The 20,386-nt window shown below is 46.6% G+C and overlaps 1 protein-coding gene across 6 annotated transcripts in view; it reads left to right on the top strand.

Annotated features, from left to right (window-relative positions):
• The first annotated feature begins 2,408 nt into the window (after window positions 1-2,408).
• Window positions 2,409-20,386, top strand: part of NRG1 (neuregulin 1) — a 184,996-nt gene continuing 167,018 nt past the window's right edge. For 4 of the 6 annotated variants that reach the window (XM_052778033.1, XM_052778031.1, XM_052778030.1 and 1 more), the window contains exon 1: window positions 2,432-2,660. In XM_052778033.1, coding sequence (XP_052633993.1) covers window positions 2,447-2,660 — 214 coding nt within the window. In that variant the 5' untranslated portion in view covers window positions 2,432-2,446. Of the gene's footprint in view, window positions 2,661-20,386 lie in introns of all 6 variants that reach the window. The other 2 variants (XM_052778037.1, XM_052778032.1) reach the window with 2 other exon arrangements.

Here is a 20,386-nt window from a genome sequence, read left to right as displayed (position 1 = left end):
ACACATTGTCTAAAATGAATGACAGTCTTCCTTCTGGGAATAATAGGCTTATTTCTGGGGCAGACTTCTGGTATGTTTTCCCAAGAAATTTCACTTTTCTGACAGAGAAGGTGCCAGGGTGTCAGGAATCAGACGTTTCATTTTTAGGCTTTCAGTTTGAATGCATCCTCGGGCTCCTGGGGTCTTCTCACAGTATCGCACCCTCAAAAAGAAGGAGTCTTTGGTGGGGGTCCATCCTGTGTCCTGCTCACGGTGCCTCGATGCTGATAACTCCCTGGAATGACGTTCTAACACTGATAAACACGGCATGAAGGTAATGTTTACCTTGAGCATTTAGATTTTGCAGAGTACAGAAAACGAGGTCATCTCGAGATTGTTTGAAAGTACACTTTGTTACCCAACACAGTCCCTTACATTTTGCCGGAGTGCGCTCCCTCCTTGCTGAGTAGTGACCCCTTAAGGAAAAACCCAGCTACTGCCGCCAGTAATATCTCCCCATCTCCAGCTGCTCTTCCGTGAGTTTTGCTTTCTCTCCCCACCCCGCCTGGGGCTTATTCACTCATTTTCGGTTCAGCACATTTGAGAAAGGATGTCATAACGACGTGTATCAAGAAATCCGAAATGTTGCTCAAATGCGTCCTGCAGCAGGCATCTTCTGTAACTTTTTGTGTCAATAATTGTGCCCGTGTCCTTTATTTTATTTTCCCCATGGTTTGATTGTTCACTGGTGCTGTATCGCCAGGCCACTTAGGAACTCTATTTTTTTGCCTTATTGTTTTGCAGTCGATGTTGTTCACTCCTCTAATTTTACCATAGAGACAGAACTTACACGAGCATCGGGTTTTTTTCTGTATGTTTCAAAGTCCAAATGCTGAAAACCAAGTATCACTGGTTAACCACTCCTTTTTTCAAAAGCCTCTTGCTCCAGAAGAGTATCTTGAAAAAATTGAACCCTAAAATTGAGCCCTAAAACTTTCAGCCACAGAAGATGAGTAACTCAGTATATGTTGGGTTTGGAGTGTTTTGTCTTTTTTGGGCCTGACTCAGGAAGATTTTTTGAATGTTTTCAATCAAACAATACTGAAAAACAATTCTATAGCATCTTTCGTGCATGGTGATCATTGTAAATGTTTTTTTGCAGCCTAAGGAACATGCAGAATAATCTCCTCAAGAAAAGGAGGAATCACTAAGAACTGCAAAGTAACTATCCTAGTTCTGGGTTCTGATCCTACCTGGTTTTCCACGTTGCATGGCCTTTCCAAGCATACAGGGAAAACCTTCCTTTGTGAGATTTAAATAGTTTGTGCAGATCTTTTCTGTAACTTCTCAGAGTACTATGCTTCCCACCTAAGGGTGTAAGTGCATCTCCTACAGATAATGGTTATCTGCACCAGCAGGGAATATGGCTGAGCAACTATATACACAGATTCTTGAAGTTTTCTGGGTGACGGTGGAGTTCACTTTGGTGTATCTACACTGTTACCGGCTTCTTTAAAGCTGTCTCGGGTATGACTCTGTCGGGTGCAGTTTTATCTATGAACTGCAGCAAGGCTTCACCTGACCAACTCTCGGTTGTGAGAACCGGTGGTTCTGGGATCAGCCCCATGAGGGGATGCAAGAGTAGGAACGGACCCACACTGGGAACACGGACTGTAAGTGCGACCTCCCCGGGGGCACGGTCCCCTTGCAAAGCACCAGGTGCGGGAGTGGACGCTATAGCCTTGCGAATCCCCCTTCCCTTGAGCATCGGCCACCGCCGGGGGGGCGGCACTGCCGGTAACCCCGCAGGAAGCCGCAGTTTAAGCAGGTGCCGAAGTGGCAGCACGCAAGCACCCTGAGGAGCCACTGCAGCCGCACCCGCCTCTAGCTTTCCCCAACCCGCGACCCCGCGCCGGAGACCACCCCGCAGCCCCCGGGAGAGGCCCCGCGCCTCTCCCCCACGGCGTGCCCGCAGGTCGTCTGGTGGCGGAGCCACCCGCCTTCGCGACCAGCCGCAGGCTTTGCCGATCGGCGGGGCGGCACCCGGCTGCGACGCCCGCCCCGCCCCGCCCTGCCCTGCCCTGCCCGCCCCGCCCCGCCCCGCCCCGCCCCGCCGGGGCCGCGGTGTCTGCGCCCTCCCCGGGGCCGGGGCCGGGGCTGCCCCACACCCTGGGTCCGTGCAGGCTCCTCCCGAGAGCAAGCGTGCGGTGCCCGGGGCGGGCATTAGTAAGGCGTGTGCCGAGGGGGTGTGTATGTTGGCTGGAGTTTATTATTATTATTATTATTATTATTATTATTATTAGGAAAGAAAGGGAAAAGGAGGGAAAAAAAAGGGAGGGGGGAGGAGGAGGAGGAGGAGGAGGAGGGAGGGGGGTGAAGGGAAAAAAAAAAGCCCGGAGAGGAGTTTCCAAAAACTTCCAAGGAACTCGCTGCTCCAAGTCCCAGGCGGCGGCGGCGGGCAAGAGCGATGCTGGAGCCTCGGGCGCTCCGGGAGCCGACAGCGGCAGCGGCGGAGGGGGCGGCTGCGGGGATGGCGGCGGCGGCGGGGAGCGCGGTGCTGGCCGGAGCTGGGGTGGCCGAGAAGAAAAAAGACGGCAACGGCAGGAAGGGGAGGAAAGGCAAAGGGCCCGGCAAGAAGCCGGCTCCGCCGGAGGAGGGCGAGGCGCCCGGGTCCGCCACAGGTAAGCCGGTCGGCAGGTGCGGGGGCGCCCCGCGCGGACCCACCGCGCTTTTCCCGCACCCGTGGGGCCGCAGGCAGCGGGCGCATCCCCGGCGCCCCCCGCCGCCGCCTGCCCGGCCCGGCCCGGCGGAGTTGCGCGCCCCGCGGCGGCGGCTGCTCGCCGAGCTGCCCGGCCCCGCGGAGCGGCGGCGGCGGCGGCGAGAGCCCCTCGGCTGTCCGACCGCGGGCCGGTCTGCCGCCCTCCCTCCCACCGGCCCCGAAACCCTGAGCGGCTCTCGGCCAGCAGTTGCTTTTTTCTCCCCCCCCCCCCCCCCCCTTTTGGAGGTCGAGGGGCTCTCTCTCCTACTACAAAACACGTTTTCTGTCCCTTCCTTTCCCCAGAATCGCTTAGCTGAATTGAAGAGATGGCAAACTTTCGTGTGGGGTATTTTGTCTAAACTTGCAGCTGTTTACTCAGGGATGATTAGAGAGGACTTTTTGCTCGCTTAGCAGCACGGGTTGTTTCTCTTATGCCTCCCCAGTATCAAGCGCAAGTATTCGTGCCAGTGACACCCTCATCCTTTGTAGGTGTCCACAGAGGCAGGACTCTGTGGATCGACCCAAAGGTAGGGTTGCAGCTGAGCACGCTGCATCCCTCGCTATAGTTACTTATTTCTATCAGCCAAACACCCCGATCAAGATCAAGACTCCTAGTGCTGTACGAACACATATGAGCACATGATGCTTTTCCTAGAGGTATGCCACCTAGTTTATCAGAAAGCCTAGTGGCACATACAGATGCACTTAGCTTTTTGCAACAGCAGTGTGTAACTGGACTTGCTGGTTAGTTTATCTGTTTCTTTGAATTCTTTGTTGTTTGTAGGCAAGTTGTTTTAAAAGAAGTATATGAAAAGCAGTCAGTTGCCTGATTTGAGCTTTTTTTTTTTGCTTTGGGTTTTTTCCCCTCTAAACAGCCACATAAACAAAAAGCCAAAAAGGGTAAAACTTCCTAAATATACCTATGTTAACTTTGCTTAGTGCATCATGGCCAACACGATGCTGCTATAGATTTTAATCATCAGCCCTCAAGGAGGATGTGTGTGATTCAGCAGCAGCAGGTATCCCTTTGGGCTAATAATCTTTACAAACTAGCACTGCCCAATGCATCCTCTTCTTTGTGTCTCTTGGAGACACTGCTCACCCAGCTTCTGGTCAGCAGTGGGTGTAAATGAGTTTCAGGTACAGCAGGTGAGGTTTCCCTTGTTACGCCAAGCTAGAGACAAACTCTCCTTTTGACACCCCCCCCCCCCGGGTTTTTGTAATGCTGCTTGCTGTTACACTATGCAAGCATTGTGAGCATCTCCTGCTAAAACAAACTGTCTCTTGGAACATTAAAACCTCTGGTAATCTTACCCATGATAGCTGGGCTGTTTGAAGTGTTTGGGGGTTTTTTTGTTTGTTTTTGTGGTTGACAGAAAACAGGAGGACAGTGACATGTTGGAGGATTTGTGACAAGAAAGCTCTGTTAAGGAAGTGTAAAGGAGACACATGTTTTCTGAGTTTCTGAGTCCTCTAGTATTCCATTCTTGTAGGAGAGCTTTCATTTTCCTGCTCTGTGGACAGTTTTCTGTCTCCAGTGGAGCAGGGTTGCTGCACTAGGGAAGCTGGGGCAGTCCCAGGAAGCTGGGGTGAGCATTTGCGCAGGGCACGGGAGGCTCCATGTGCCTTGGGCTGGGCACTTGTGCCAGTGCTGAGGGAGCAGGGGAAGGAGCTGTGAACCAGAGGGGATATTTTTTGAGTAATCCAACCAAGTTGACTCTGAACTAGGCCGAGGTTTTTGGGAAGATGGTCTTCTTTCTCTGGTGGGGGGAGCCAGAGTAACAGTCTCGAGGATCTACGCAATATGTATCACCTAAAGTTTAGGTAACCATGTGTATTTAGTTCCCGCTTCTGGTGCTGTGGTCTGATCATGTCTGCCATGGTGAGAGTTTTATCTGAAAATCTGAAAGGTGGCAAGTCTAGATGGAGGTTCACCAAAGCAGGGTTCAGATCATACCTAGCTCTTAAGGCTCTGCTAAAACTCCAGAGGGCTCATGTCCCTACTAAGCCAAAACATGTCAGTGTTGGAACCAGAAAAAGTCCATTTTTCTGGCAAGTGCTTACCTCAGTTCTCCAAAGTGCCAGTATGTTTTTGTCGGTATGAAAGAGTACTGCCTTCATCCATGCCTGACATTACTAGTCAAAAGTTTCCTGTATGGGCAAGAACTGAGCATTCTTCTATCTTATGTAATTAAAATCCCACTTCTTCCAAGATGAGTGTATGTGGCAGGGTAATTCACATGTGTAGCTAATCCATGTACTGTTTGCAGGTATGTTATCTAATAGGAGAATGAAACACAGCATAAGACATCAGTGTACACTTCACTCACAATCAAATAATGTCACGTTGGCAATGTTACACTTACAAATTTTGTCTAATCTGTTACTTAAGAATATTTTCTTGTGGGGGGGACTTAGAACAAGAGCTGATATTTTAGAAGAGAAAGAGTGGAAAGATTGGTTAATGTGAAATGTAGCAAGAGAGCAGTTTCACATTTCATGCAATGGGCTTTTATTCTCTCTCTTCAAGCATATTAGAGCTTGAGTTAATGACTGGCTACACATGTTGATTAACAGTACTTACTAGGGATGGTATGAAGGCCTCTGACTTTCGTGGGACCATGATTTCTCCTTTTTGCTAATACAGTTTTGTGGTTGTATCTGATGATCAGTTGGTGTGTTTAGGATGTGCAGTCTGAGAGGTCATGAAACAGTTTTGCTTTTTAGTTACCTGCTTTCTTGAATTATGTCAGGAATTGTCATCTTCTCTGCTGTGTTCTCCTCTGTCAGTAGTTTGCATCTGCTCGTGGTCTTCCTTCCATATGAAAAATGGCAGCTTGCAGCTGGTCATCAGTTTTAAGGTCTGTGCACTAGCATAGGAGTCCTTAGCAGATCTTGATTTTTTTGTTTAGTGCTGTTTTTTATGATCATAGCTTCTCTCAGCTTAGTTTGCTTTTGGCTGTCAAAGTATATCACATATCCCTTCAATCTTGGGTCTGGAAGCATTGACTTATTGGTAACTTGTCACCAGGTTGAGAATTGGCTTTATTATTTGGAAAAAAAGTGTATGAGAAAATGTTTCTTTACTGTATTCTGTCACAACTTACCTGGGAACTCCAGAATTACTGTTGGAGAATAAAGTTATAGAGTTATTGGGAAAAAAACCTGAGCAGGTTTGGCCTCCTCTGCTCAGCTGCACAGTGGTAACACAGAAAAAAACCATCTTCATGTTTTCATTGCCTGTGTGAAATCTGGGCTCTGTTACAAAAGTTTGGGAAGGTCCATGTCGCTGTTGTTTCTTTGTCACTAAAATTATGTAGAAGAACATTTCCCCCCCTCACTTCAAGCAGTCTTGAACAAACTGATGCTGTCTGGTTTGTGTCAAGTCCAGAGTGATTGTATCTTCCTTTAGCAGGGTACTCTGGACCATGATAAATACAGGGGGTGGAAAACTGAGGACAGAGTATTGCAAATGGACAGAAGCTTACAGCTTTTCTCTGAGTGATTTCACTGAACTGCTGTGCCAGCTGAGCATGCAGAGAGGCTCAACAAATCTGGTCTTCCTAGGGCATCACCAGCACACTGAAAATACATCCAGCCTGGGCAGAGGAACCTAATGCAGGGAAGCTGAGGTTGTGAAGCAAGGTCTCCAGACCTTCCCCTCACAGAGGCACTGCTCCTGACTCGGGGTGCTGTTATAGCAGGAGCAGGGAGGCTGGGACTGGGCCCAGTGTCAGTCCTTGAACCTTCTGCCTAGCCCAACTTAGTGTTGGACCACGTAAAGTAGTGCTACTGAACTGAGAGAAAGGAATCAGCCCAGGAAGAATCCGTCTGTGAAAGAGCTGTGTTTTGGTAAATTAGGTGGTGCACCAGCATATCGGTTGCCCAGCGCCTTTGCCAAGTGTTTCTGGACATCTCAGGAAATGTGAGTTTTCAGGTGGTTTCTGCTTAGCAGACAAGATGAGGGAGAGGCTGCTGGGCTTGAAAGGACAAAGCATGAGAAGACATGGAGTGTTTCTGAGAGAGACACCTTGATGTGTGCAATGACTGACAGTGCTGTCAGAGCAGTAAAGTCTGTGGCTATGGGTTATGTCAGCCACTATAGTTCAGTAGCAGTGGTAGGAAGCTCTGCAAGACTCTGGTGCAGAAAGACAAAGTTGGTGGTGGAAGAGTGAAGAGTAGCAAAGATGGGTCCCAATCATCATTTCAGTGAGGTGACCTCAGCAGCATTGTTCTGAACACATCTGCACTTGGAGAGCCCAGAGAAGGGTGGTTGCAGTCATTGACATAGAAAATAAGTACCTCCTGGTGAGAAATTCAATTTAGACTTAGGTAAAATGCCAGAACTTTGAGACTACATGACAAAATAAATAGCACAAAGTTCAGATGAGATGAGTGTGACTGAGCATCACTTTTGACTGCATCCTGGTAGCAGGCTTGGTGGACAGAGGAAGAAATGGTTTTGATCATATGAAAGACCAAGTTGCAGGTCAGGGCTTGGTTGGGAAGATTAGAGGCTTGCTAGGTTTAAATTGATACTTAACATTCATAAAGAAAGGTCAGAAGAGAGGTCAGTATTTTGGCATGAATTGAAGACAAGAAAAGCCTTGGAGATGGAATGAGAGCTGTGATTTCTGGTAAAACTTGTCCAATTGTAGAGGAAAACCATTGCTTAGAAGGAGTGACAACTTCTGGTGTTTCCAGGCCAAAATATTTATGCGCTGCTGGTATGCCTGTACATTTTTCTGGGAGGAAAGCCTCTCCACCTGTGTGCAGTGCCCGAATGCTCCAAACATTCCGCACAATCTTCAGAGCAATTTTGAGAATGAATCCTTTAAAAAGCATGTGAGTGTGTTCATGTTTTGTGAATAAATGAGATTAGTGACCATTCAACATTTTTTGACTTAACACTAGAAGTACTACTTGACTGTAGCCGTGGGAATGCAAATAAAATTGTGAGGACATACCAGTGCAGTTGTCCAGTAAGTACTGCATGTGTATAGAAAGACATTCCCCCTGTGAAATAAATCCAGAAACTGTTCTGAACTTTGTGCAAATATTGATAGCTGGGGAAGGCTGAATAAATTTTTATCTTGGGTATAGAAATGCCAAGATCTGCTAAGCTATGCAAGGATTTTAAAACATTAATCCCTGGCAAAGCTTGTGAGATGACACTCAAATCTGAGTTTGTCTATTTGCAATTGTGGGCTTCTCTTCTTGGATTTCTGGAAAGGCACTAACTGAAAAAAAAAAAAAAAAAGAGTGAAACAGTTTGAAACAGCTCTCATAAGTAAAAAAAAGAAAGAATCCTATGCAGTTGATTTTTCAGAAGACTTCAGCACTCACTATTTGGGGCAGCTCACTTTTCATCTCATCTACTGAATCAAAGTCACTGGGTTTTCAAGAAAAGCTTTTGGGTGCCCAGTTCATGAATGTCTAGCCACAAAAATCACAGAGGAGCTACCGAGCATCTTTGACAACAGATTCTACTTTAGGCACCTAAGTGGCAATTTGTTATTCTGAAGGTAAGGCCAGCTCAGTGCTGAACTGTATAAAACTTTCTTCCAAGCATCTCCCTTCCTCCACCTCCCCCTTTTAATCTATTTGTGAGCTTCTGATAGTCCTTTGAGACAGGTACTTATAACCAAGAGCAAAACAGTGAAGAACAATAGTGTCGCAGGGTGTCAGAAGCTCTGGAAATGCTATGAATTCTTACCAAATCAGTGTTTTGTTAACATTCCAAAAGTAACAAGAGTGAATGTGCCTTTAACAGTACTGATACTTTATCATGTTCCGTTATGATACAAGGAAACAAACCAAGTGTCAATACTTTGTGTGAGTCATTCTCGCTCTACAAAGAACTGCTTGAATGTGCTTGAGGTGTTTCAGTTAACCCTCAGTTGCTCCCTCAAATACACGGAGTCCTGGGGTCGGCGGGAGGCGGGGGGGAGGTCTTGTTCCAGCCCGAGAAAATTTAGAGTGAAAGGCTTGCATTTGAAGAGCTACCGTGTCAGTGCCGGAGCTACAGGCAGCTGCAGCAGGGGCACAGCTGAGAGAGGAGCCATGTCAGGACTGCGGTGCTTGCCGGTGATGCTCACGGAGGCGTCTGTGGACGTGTTGCCTTAAAAATAATGAAAATAATCACAATAACAGTGAAAGGAAAAAAATATCCGTTGGTGACCTGAAGGGAAAGGAAGCGGGGCTTGAAGAGGGGTGCCGCTCCCGCTGCCGGCCGCGAGAGGGTGCGGCGGGAGCGCGCTGCTGCTCGCGGCCCCGCGGCAGGTACGGGGACCGGGGTTGGGGCGGGGGAGGAGCTCCGGCCCCCCGCACCTTTCCCTCCTCGGGCTCTGGACGGGGACGGTGGGGTGGCAGCTGCCCGTTGCCCTAGAGCTGCGAGGCTTTGGGCTGATCCGCGTGGGAGACTGACGGGGGTGTTTTCTCAGTCCTTTGTCTCCGTGGGTACTTCACCCGTATCGGAGGGTGACGAGAGGATGGCAACTTGGAAAGCAGTCTCCTGAAAATGAAGGGGGGTGGGGGGCTCTGAAGTTGTGCAGGTGTGTGGATGTGCAGGAGAACTGGTAGAGAAGCTGTGAGGGCATGCTTTTCTCCTCTTTTCCTTCATTCTTTCCTTCCTTCCTTTCCTTCCACACTCCCTCCCTTTCTTCTTCCCCTCCTTCCTCCTTTCCTTCTTCTTTTCTTCCCTCCCTTCTTTCCTCCCGTCCCCCTTTCCATCCATCTGTCCTGCTGTCCTTCTTTTTTGCCTCTCTCTCTATCCTTTCCTTCCTCTGTCCTTTTCTTCCTCCCTCCCTTCTTTTCTCCATCCTTGCTGCTTTCTCTCCCTTTCTCCCTCCCTCCTTTTCCTCCTTTTTTCTCTTCTTCCTTTCCATCCATCTGTCCTTCCTCCTGTCCTTCCCATCTGTTCTGTTTCTGTTAATGGAGAAAAAACAATAAAAGGAAAATAAAGCAAGGTACTTCATAAGGGACGTATAGGGATCTTTAACATAACCTCCTGTCTGGAGTAACTGCTAATGTTTTATTTGTGCACAGAATACTAGTGCCTGTTTTTGCATTTCTGGTTGTGTAATTTTCTGTGGGAGCACTAGATCTGGGGAGAAATTGACCATCTTATGTAGGTTGTTCACTGTGGGCCATTTGACGACTCCTAGCTCTGACAAGGAGCCCACAGGCTTCACAGGTCAGGGAGGAAGAGAGAGATGTTAATCCAATTGTAACAGTTCGCTTCGGAGCCTTTCCTCATTCCCTCTGTGCATCTCTTTCTCAGATTTTATGAACCGATGGTCCTTCCACCTCTGTAAGCAGGGGGAATCCAGGTCAGGCTGTTTGGTCTTGGCATTCAGACTCGGACTCAGGCTGAGCGTTGCTCAATGCCTTTCTCCTGCATTAACAGCTTTCATTTCAACCCTGAGTCAACCACATGCCATGTCCTATGGCTAATGGTTAATCCCTTTGAAGACAGTTACAGAAGCATGAATGCATACTTGAGATGACTAAACAGACTCCCTGGTAACATCCAGTTGCAGAGGTGATTGATAGAGGTTGTTCCCACTGCCACTACTGCCAGAAGAGTTAAATTTTACATCCAATATTGGGAGGCTTTGTGTGTGTATGTGATGTGAAGTTTTAGCAGGATTGTTGGCTTCTACAGTGACAGACTCTTCAGTTTTCCTTTGGGGAAGTTCACTGGACTTAGAAAGGAGAAAAAAGGGGTTGTTCTGTCAATGTTATGTTGCACCTGTATATGAAACAGCACTGAAAACTGCTCTCAGTTATTGCATTATATTTGGAACGGATGCCAGTAAATGAAACAGGGCCCATTATTCTGTGAATACATTTTTGCACGTAGCCTTGAACTGCACCAAATAAACTGGTGTTGTTTGTATCATAACAGTCCTTTGAGGTCTAGCTGAAATCTGTATCCTTCAAATTCCTCTCTGTAGAACAAGCTCAGTTTGAGAGCAAGATCCTATTGCCTACAGTCTGTGCATGTCCAAGGTCACACCAGATCAGAATCTGATCCCAGCACAGAAACCAAGTCTCCTGATGCTCAGTCTAACTTCCTTCTTCAAACCACCCTGTTTCCTGACATATGGCCATTCTAGAGATAAGAATAACATATAGGTAACACAAGCCTGTCTCTTGCCCTGTTTTTTAGTGTGCAAAAAGATTCCTTTCCCTCTGTGAAAATGGGTTTCCTGGAGGGCACTGTGCATTGTTGATACATCTGTTGCAGAGGGGACAGAAAGATGGGGGGTCTTTTTAGGTAGCATGCATATTGCTGTCCCACTGGTCCTGTGCAGCCAGCTCTGTGGCAGGAGCTGTTTCCACAGGGAGGATATGGGGATGAAGGGCATCAGGGAAGATATCAGTTGTGCTACTGTGCCAGACCTGCATGTTTCAGGTAGGTGTGTTACTGGTAGGATTTGACAGACCCTCAGAGAGAAGGTGGTATTAGAAAAATTTTCCAGCAGGCTGCTTCCAAGGGCAGAATCTCCCGTTGCAAGAACAGAAGAGAAACTTCCCTTGCAGAACTTCCCCCCTCCAGTGGGAACAATATGACCTGTAAAAACTGGTGTTCCAGGGTAGCCAGAGCCTCCTTCTTATTTCTGCCCTCTGCTCTACTTCTGCAGTGAGTCATATCAGCTTTCCAGCACTGTCCCAATTATCTCAAGAGAAGTTACTTTTGGAGAAATTAGCTAAGCTTTTGAAAAGTGAACCTGAAAACATGAAAGCTCCTAATTGGACATGTTCTTGGAAGGGGTGGACTGGAGATACAGAGGTATAAAGTGCACTGTAAAGGGTTTATTCTCTGTGGGAGCTCTAGGGGATGAATGGAGCTGCCAGTGCACTGGTGGGGTTAGTTAAAAGGCACTGATTCTAAAAGTGAAGGCAGTGATGCAGAAGAAGGACTTGCCGGGGCATGTGGAGGATTTCTGTCACTCACAGCATCTGAGAAGAGGATTGGTATCTTTTTTGAAAGATACGCTATAGTTCAACCAAAAGCTATGGGATGAATGCAGAAATTACTGGGTAAGGTTTTTTTATGTGTGTCAGGCTTCTAGTCTGACCTTCTGAGCAAGTTATTGCCAGACTTAATGTTGTAGATTCCAGCACTCCTGGCCTCATCTTTTTTTCTGTTGACACATTTTGATTTAAATATGATTTTTTCTTAAGCATGTTGCACATAGCATATGAGAAGGTGCTGCAAATGTACAAAAGGCTAAGTGCAAATGCTGGATGACAAAATGAACTGTGGGGAAAAGAAACTGATTGTCAACAAAAGTGAAACTGGTGTTGAGCACAGGTTTTCCTGGCTGTGTGAAGTGCCAGCAAGGTCACAAATTGGAAAACCATTTCGGAGCAATAACGGGGGGGGGGGATTTTGAAACAAGGTCAGAGAGGGGGATTTAAAATAGATAACTATCCTTTTAACTCAGGCCTCTCCTTCATTATTTGGCATTGATTATTTCTCCCATCTGTGAGTGAGGGTGTCTCTTACCCCATTCTGTCCTCACTCTTACAGTGAAGACCATCTGGGTGAGGAGTCTCTTTGTAGGGTTAGGGCCCATCCTATCACAGAATGGTGAGAACTCATCCTAGCTACAATCTCTCTCTTAAGGCTCATGTCAGTTCCACGAATGCTAGAATCCACTGGTCTCAGTTGCTGGTGTCCTTGCTCCCATCCCCAAAATGCTGTCTGCCCTCATCCCTTCTCCAGCTCACACCTGACTGGCAGAAGCTGTTGGCAATAACCAGGCTGCCTCCAGTTTCCAGGCAGGGTGAGTGAGGGGAACCAGTTCTTTGGCTGCAGTCTGAGTTGCACCTGACAGCAGGATGAAGGCAGAGCTTGGTGTTAAGGAGATGTCATCTTCACTGCTGTCCACAAGAAAGTGCAAGGGAGGGAATATAATTTTTTAAAGCTGTTGCGAGAGCTTTTTTGCTAGCTTCATCTAGGCATTTTATTTTAATGGTATGGAAATAATTGCACAGCTGCTGCCAGTGACATTGCTTCCTCTTGAGGGGGGAGGCGCTGAAGAGAGATTCCCAGGGCACCAAAGATGGCTGAGAATGTCCTAGTCCCAGGGTGGATTTTTAAATGCTTCTTATGGTTCACTCTAGGCTTCCATGGCTTTCCGTCAAGTTGACTTTGTATGCAAGTGCCAACAAAGCTGAAGTAGGCTGCCAGGTCTAGATAGCTGTGTTTCTGTCCATGGTCTGTAGTTTGAGTCTTTGGTGTCTGTTTCCTTTTTGTTTCCCAAAAGGTCAGACTCTGCTTCTGTGATGAGTTGTGCTGAGTGCTGGCTGCCACAGTGAGCTCACCTGAAGGTACCTACATGGCACTGGCAAGAGGGAAATAGCGTGTCAATGAGATGAAATGGCAGGAGGGCATGTGAAAATACTTCATTTTGCAAGCTCTTCAAATACTTGCATAAACAAAAAGTGTTTGGGAGCCTTGTCTTCTGTCACACAGTGTACGGCCTCTGCATACTTATCCAAAATGCTTATACCTGGGGATGCCAAACCATAAATTTTCACCAGACTCTCTCTAGCACCAAAGGCTGCTCAGTGCTTTGGCAGGGCAGCTGCTCATGCTCTGCCATCTCCACCGTGAAATGAAGTAGCCCAGAAACTGCTCTGATTTATACCACCGTTGAGTTTGAAGTACCACTTTCTTCCCACAATGCCAGGAGGTTTAGACACTTTGTGCTGTCCAGGGGCATCAGAAGAAGAATCTTGAGGCAGCCCACTGTCAGAGTTTCCACCTATTTCTGTAACGTAAAAATGTGATGCTAACTTGCTTCAGTGTAGGCAGTTTCCCTAAACATGTCCTGGGAACCTGCATGCACAGGACAGGGAAGAATAAAAGTTGCTACTAGTGATTTTGAGCCAAATCCCCAGAGGAAGAAAAGCTTTCATCACAGACTTGAGGGGAAAAAAGCCATGAGCAAGACAAAGACCAGATGCCAGCTGTAGCAAAATCACCTGTGCAGTTGAGAGGGGACCTTATCTTATAGACAGAACAGTGGATCCAATCCCTCCTACCCATTACAGACAGTTCTGGGGTCACTGTGTCTATGCATCTCCCTGTCCTGCACAGTTAGGCCCTGAAAGGAACCTGATCTTCCAGCTTACAAGCAAGCTGACCTGTCAGGAATGCATGAAACTCCTTGAACATCACTGGGACTATTTGCAGACTTAAACTTGAGCACTTGCCTAAGCACTCTGGTAAATGGAACTAGCTGGGGCTGTGTGCAAGGTGAAGATATCATGCCTATGGTTAGGTTTCCTCTTTTCTCAGCCTACATGGGTATCCACGTATTTTAAACTGTGAGTAGGTGTTGTCTTGGGTGTCCTTTGGTGAGTCCCAGAAGAGCCAAGTGAAAATGCAATTAATGACACTGCAAATTATTTAAACTGAGAATAATAAATGGACTTCTGTCTTGCAAAAACAGTATTTGGAAGAAATTGAAATGATGTGCTGTATCATGTTTGCTGGCCTAGAGATGACAGGGAGAGAAAGATAATTAAATTAAATATCTAGTGTTTGCTGATGAGGTTAATGGTTAACTCAGCTGTCCTGTGCAATCAGGTGCTTGTACATTTGGAGGTGTTTTGGCATCTTTTTCGTCTTATCCTCTTTACATCTGCAAAGTGATAGCTGTTTCTTATTCTACTCTCATCTACTTAGCTTCTGCAAAGAGAAGGAAAATTTTTTTTTACTAGAGTCATGCTAGAGCAATATTAGTGCAAACATATATGCAGACTTGTGCACACACACACACTGTGGTCATCACAACTGCAGCAAGAGAGGAGTTAATTTTGAAGTCCTTGAGACCTTCTAGAGTTATATTACATCAGAGAATTCGTCCGCTGGGGAAGTGTCAAGAAAAGAAAAGGCTTCTTTTCTAAGCCATTTTTAACTCGTGGTTCCATAAAAATGCTGGAGTTCCTGGAGAGACCCCCTCAGGGAGTGGTCCTGTGAAATGTGCCAACAGCTGGATGGCACAAATTTGGAAAACACTGCTGTCCTTAACGAATAGAACTGAAAGCTGCTGTGAGAAAGCAGTGCATTTTCCCAAATAACCCTTTTAATTCTGTATCAATGTTTTAGAGAGGAACAAATGCATATTCTTTTGATAGTGTTGGGAAGCAAGCTCTTTATGGAAAAGCAGAAATCTCCTCACCGTGGGTCACAGCAGGGAAGTCTTGAAATGTCCAGAATAGTGAGTTGCCTTTGATACTTCTTTTTAAAGCCGCAGTTGGCTAACAACTCCCTTGACAAATTAAAGAAATACCAAGCAGCCTTAGGATCGCCTTGTTTCATGGCACATCTCATGATGTTTCTCACTATCAGTTTCATGGCAAAACTCAGTCCATTTCAGATCAATCCCAAAGAACCCAAGCACAAATAAGAGCTATGAGTTGCTTTGAAGTTGAGGCATAAGCAACAACTTGGGGTATTTAGAACTGGGGTTTGTTTGTGAGGCTGTTTCCCCTCACAAAACCATAACGACTGCTGGCTCTATAACCAGGGAGTAAGTAGAATAAGATAAAAAATGTAAGATAGGATTACCCTCACAGTGTTTGCACATCCTTCTCCTGACCATCAGCAGGGTATGTGTGGGTCCAGTAATGCTGCCTGAGCGTTCCTGCCTCTGCTCCGGTGCAAAGCTCCACCTCACCGGATCCAGGTCTCTCCCTGGAGTCAGCCAAAGTTCCCCATCACCTTCAAGCCCCACCAGAGGAGTGAGAGGCAGCTTGTGCATCTGCTTCACACCACAAAGGCTCCTGAGCATCAAACCTGACCCAGTGGTATCTCCTTCCTCTGCAGCTTGCTGACGTGGAGGACTTTGCCATGGCCAAGGGCATCACAGCCAGTGATTTATGGTTGCTTTTTTCCTTGCCTCTTTTCCCTGTCACCCACCATCAGCTGCAGCTGGAGATAGGATACTAGGCTAGACTAGCTTTTTGTCTGACGGGGATGGTCATTTTTATGGGTGCTGAAACATGCTTGAGGATGGAGTGAAGGATGGGCATGTGGGCCTGTTTGACAAGGGAAAATACTGGATGTGGAGGATTTTTCAAGCAGGAGTGGAGGATATGCACTTGGCAAGGAATTAATGTATCAGCATCTCAGGGAGTCCTTCCTTAAGCAGCTGCCCATTTCTTATGTTCTCAGTGCTCTACTCCTGCCCTGGTGCCTGCTACATCTCTTTCCCCAGTACCACTATCAGCATTTCTAACAAACTCTCTTGCCTGCAGCATGCTGTATGTAACGTTTCCAGGGAGGAATGTGGGGGTGGAAAGACCACATGAGGTCATAAAGTTTTTGTGGAGTTGCAATTTGATCCAAAAAGTGAATTACCAGGTGCTTCTTCAGAGAGGGATTGGGGGTTATATTTAAATACCTCTTTTAGTAAGGCCTTTTACTCCAGAAGAGAATCAATTCCATTTATCCTCTAAATGCATTTGTTTTACCATAGCATAATTCCAGGATGATCTTTAAATTGATCAGTAGATTGAACTTAACAAATTAAGAAATAAGAGAAAAAAAAAGACAATGCTATGTATCATTTTTCCTAACACAGAGGATTTTACCAGGCTACTGAGTAATGAAACTTTAAAAAGGCAATACATTTCAGATGTTTATTTTCAGAAATTTGCCTTTACTTTGCAGGGAAGGGAGAGAGTAGGGGTACAGCCCCACTACTGTAATCAGCACTTGAACTCTGTGTTCCAGGGCCAGGGTGGATACAGCATCAATCAATAGGCTTTAATCAAGGAGGGGTGGCAGAAGAGGTTTGATGCGACTCTGCAAATGGACATACTGCTTCTGGAATGGTTGTTACCGCTTGGGGAGGCTTCTTGTAACAGAAGGTTTGTAGGGAAGGTGTTACACTCCTGTGAGCTGTATGCAGGGGTGCGGCTGTTTGTGACTTGGCCGGGAGGCTGCTGGGTCTGCTCCTGGTTCTCGAGTGGACAGAGCTGCTGGAAACACAGGTTGTATTTTTTTTTCTGCTGTGTTTCTGAACAGCAGTGTTGAACGCTGATCTCCTACCCACTTGTTCAGGCATTCAGCAGGGAGTATCAGCTGGAAGCAGTAATGGCACTGCTTATACATGCTTGGAAGGCAAGAGCCTGTGGTCAGCAGCCTGTTTATGCAGGGACACCTGGAAAGCTCATCCAAACAAGCTTTTAAAGTGCATACATGAAGCCATATTGGATCACCACTTGCATTTTTTTTTTTTTAACCTAGTTCTAAACCAGCTAGAATTAAGATCACTTTATTTCTGAAGGTGTGTCCCCACCATAGTTAAACTCAAGTAGTTTAGATTCACACTTTGAGTTAGTTCAGTTAAAGTTTTGCAGTCTACCCTTGTGTCAACAGCCCTAAAATGCTTTCCCCTTGCTGCTTAGCCTGGACTAAGTCTCTAGCCCCAGCTGAGTCTGCAGGGGAAATAAGAGAGACCCAGCCCACAGTGCTGCTGTGGTCTTACACATGATGTGCTGCGCAGACGCAGGGAGAAGTCAGCTTGGGACCATGTTCAAGAGGAGGGGAGAAGTGGTGGAAAAGCAAGGGGGTGGGACTGGGATTTGTGGGGCTGAACATCAAGCAGTGGGAAATGAGTGAGTGAAGAGAGGTCCTTGGTGGAGAGCAAGGAAAGGAGGGAGGATGGTGGGAGCAGAGAGCTTGGGAAGCAAGATGCGTCTGGGAGATGAGGGTGCAGGAGGGGTGGTGGAGAGGTTCAGGGTCACTTTTGGCTCAGTGGGAGATGGGAGATTGGGAAAGGGGGGAAACTGAGGCATGACAAACCCACAATGAGGGTGGGATGAGTGGGACAAAGGAAGGTGGCCTTGCAAGGGGAGGGAAAAGGCTGCCGATGCAGATGGTGTTGTGCAGCCCCACTCCCCCCAGGGTCAGCAGGCAAAATGACTTCACTGGCCATCCTCATCATCTTTTCCCTGGCTGCAGAGCCACGCTGTTTCCATGCAGTGACCATGGCAACCCAAGTTTTTGACTGGCTGCTCTAGGATGGTAGCCGCGGTAATGAGTATTGATGGAAGGGAGGGGAAGGCAAGCAGCTGTGGAGCAGGGGAAGTTGCCTGAGTACAGTAATCATGTTTGGCAGGTCAAGGGTGAACTGTGGCCTGCGGGAGTTGTACAATGCCCAAGGCTAGCAAAGTGGTGTTATAATAAACCCCAGATGTTTCCGCTATTTACAATGTATACCTTATGTTTAAACCTGAAAATGCATCCTAGGATCTGGTGGGTAAGGAAACAGTTATTAGCTGTTTGGAAAGGACTTGCTGGTAATGTATCTGTTCCCCCTTGATATTAGCTGTTGCCTGTTTAAAATATAAATCTTCTAAGCAGAGACCCTCACAAGCAGCTGCTTTGCCAAACCAGTGGTTCCATTCGGCTTCATGAGAAACAGCACCACCCCCCCGACAGTTTCTTGGGAGTATACAGCCTGGGCACAGCAGCCCTGGGAGCCGTGCTAGCAGCCTGTGTGCTTTGGTGTGGGAGAGGCAGTGCTGTCAGGCACGGGAGCGCAGCCAGTCACAGGTGCGCAGAAATGACCGTTTAATTTCCCCAAACTAATTGTTTCAGAGCTTGGAGCCAGAAGCCTTGAGGTATGTTATGGGCCACAGCAGAACCACAGCAACTTGAATAAGCATTGGGGGGGGGGGGGGACACACACACACACACACGACACTGGACGACACACCTTAGGCTTTTATGTCAAAACAATGGCTTGTCTACAACAGTAAATTAGTCAGCTAAACTGTCAATTTACAGCCCAATGGTTGCTCTGCACAAACCCTCCAGGTGATCAGTCCTACAGCTGGTCCAGGCAAGGCACTCAAAATACTAACATTTAAAGTGAATGAGTTCAACTGTGGGAAGCCCTGGAGCGGATGTTAGTGTTCAGAGATGAACCATTCTGAGTGAATTGGAGTTGAATCTGCTTTGGAAGTGAATTAAACCAAAGCCACCCAAATTTGGAAGGGACATGTTTGCTTTGATGTTTTATTGGATTTAAATAATGCAGGAAAAATGCACACCTCCAGTGAATCCTGATTAACTCCTCATGCACGTCCCCCGCCTGCCCCTGCTCCCCGTGCATCAGTCTGCACTGTGCCACACTCACCCATCGCATGGGAACTTGGTGTATGAAGGGGCTTGTCTGGACCCCTCACCACAGGGTATACAGACCCTAGTGCTTTGTGTAGGGATTGAAAGAGGAGTGCTTTAAGTTAGGCTGTGTGAAAACATTGCTGAAGATCAACCAACAGTTTGCAAGGAAAATGGCCAAAAATGGAGTCCTGGATGACCAGTTCAATTTACTTCTGCAGAGAACCCTTTTGCCCAGGGTACCTGGGCATGTAGGAGAGTTGAGTAGTCACATTACGCAGCACTTATCATGTGTTGATATGGCTTTTGGGTCTGTGTAGAAGTGAATCTTGGGCATCGGGGGGAAAACTGTGCTGATTTTGACAGTTGCTGTTGAGTTGTTCCTCCTTGTTCTCTGTTTCTATCCCAAACATTCCCAGTGCAGCTATCCCATTGCAAGTCTACTGTGGCTTCTACTAAAGGCAAGGTCTTTTCTCCCCAAGCTTTATTGTCCTCCCACATCCCGTGTGCCTGCCCTAGAGTGATTTTCTTGAATTTTAGCCCTGATGGACAGCTCCCTGCCTAGCCATCCAGTTTTACAGTATTTCACATCATGCCTCATAAGAAGGGATACAGTACAAGTATTCTGCTAGGCAGACTGCCTGTGTGATGTCGATGGCTCTCTGTACCTCTCTCTTATTCTCTTGGACTCATTATCATGGGTGAAGGATGATTCATTTTAGTGGTTTCTAACGTGACACTCCAGTTTAGAATGCAGTAAGCCACTCTAGTTAATATGAAGCCAGTGCCTGAGGTGACTGAGTACAATAACTAAAGCTCTGTAAATTCACATTCCATCCCATCCCATGAATTAGCTTCCCCACATGGAAAGCCCCAGGTGTAGAAATGTCACTTGTCTGAGATCTTTTTTGAATGCTAGAGTTGTCTGTTTTGCTGATTGAGAAAAGTTTTTTTTAATGTTTTTCACCTATTTCAATGTGATGACCAATTTTTTTCAAAGTGAAGTTGCTGAGTAAGAGTTAAAACAGCAAAATCCTGCATTTTTCTCTCCCAGTCTATGCCTAAAACTGACGAGCCTCTCCTTTTTTAAGGACGTGATGAACATATTCAAATGTCACTCATAAAGTCACTTTTAGTACTTCTTTGTTTAGTGAGCCTGTTGATTGTGAATTCAAAACACGTTTTAATAAAATTTCTGCTTCTCTCCTCCCCTGTGTGTCTAGCAGATTCAACTAATGTAAGTCCTGTCAAAATTCTCTTTTTCTGTATTTTAGTCTTTATCCTTCCACAGAATAATCAGTCAGATAACAAATACATCAGATAATACATTCTTTTGCAGTGTAAAAAAAAAGATCTAAGAATTTATAGGGTGATTATGTGTATGTTCAGTTATACAATTGTCTAAACAAATGGAGGGCAGAGATAGCATATCCTCAGAGCTTGGAAAACTGAGTTATCAAATTGAGAATAAGGGCTATGCTTAATAACAAATA

This window comes from Harpia harpyja, chromosome Z (genome assembly GCF_026419915.1).
Source record: "Harpia harpyja isolate bHarHar1 chromosome Z, bHarHar1 primary haplotype, whole genome shotgun sequence".
In the NCBI taxonomy this organism is placed as follows: Eukaryota; Metazoa; Chordata; class Aves; order Accipitriformes; family Accipitridae; genus Harpia; species Harpia harpyja.
The sequence above is the reverse complement of the archived record's forward strand: the minus strand, read 5'-3'. Positions and strand labels throughout refer to the sequence as shown.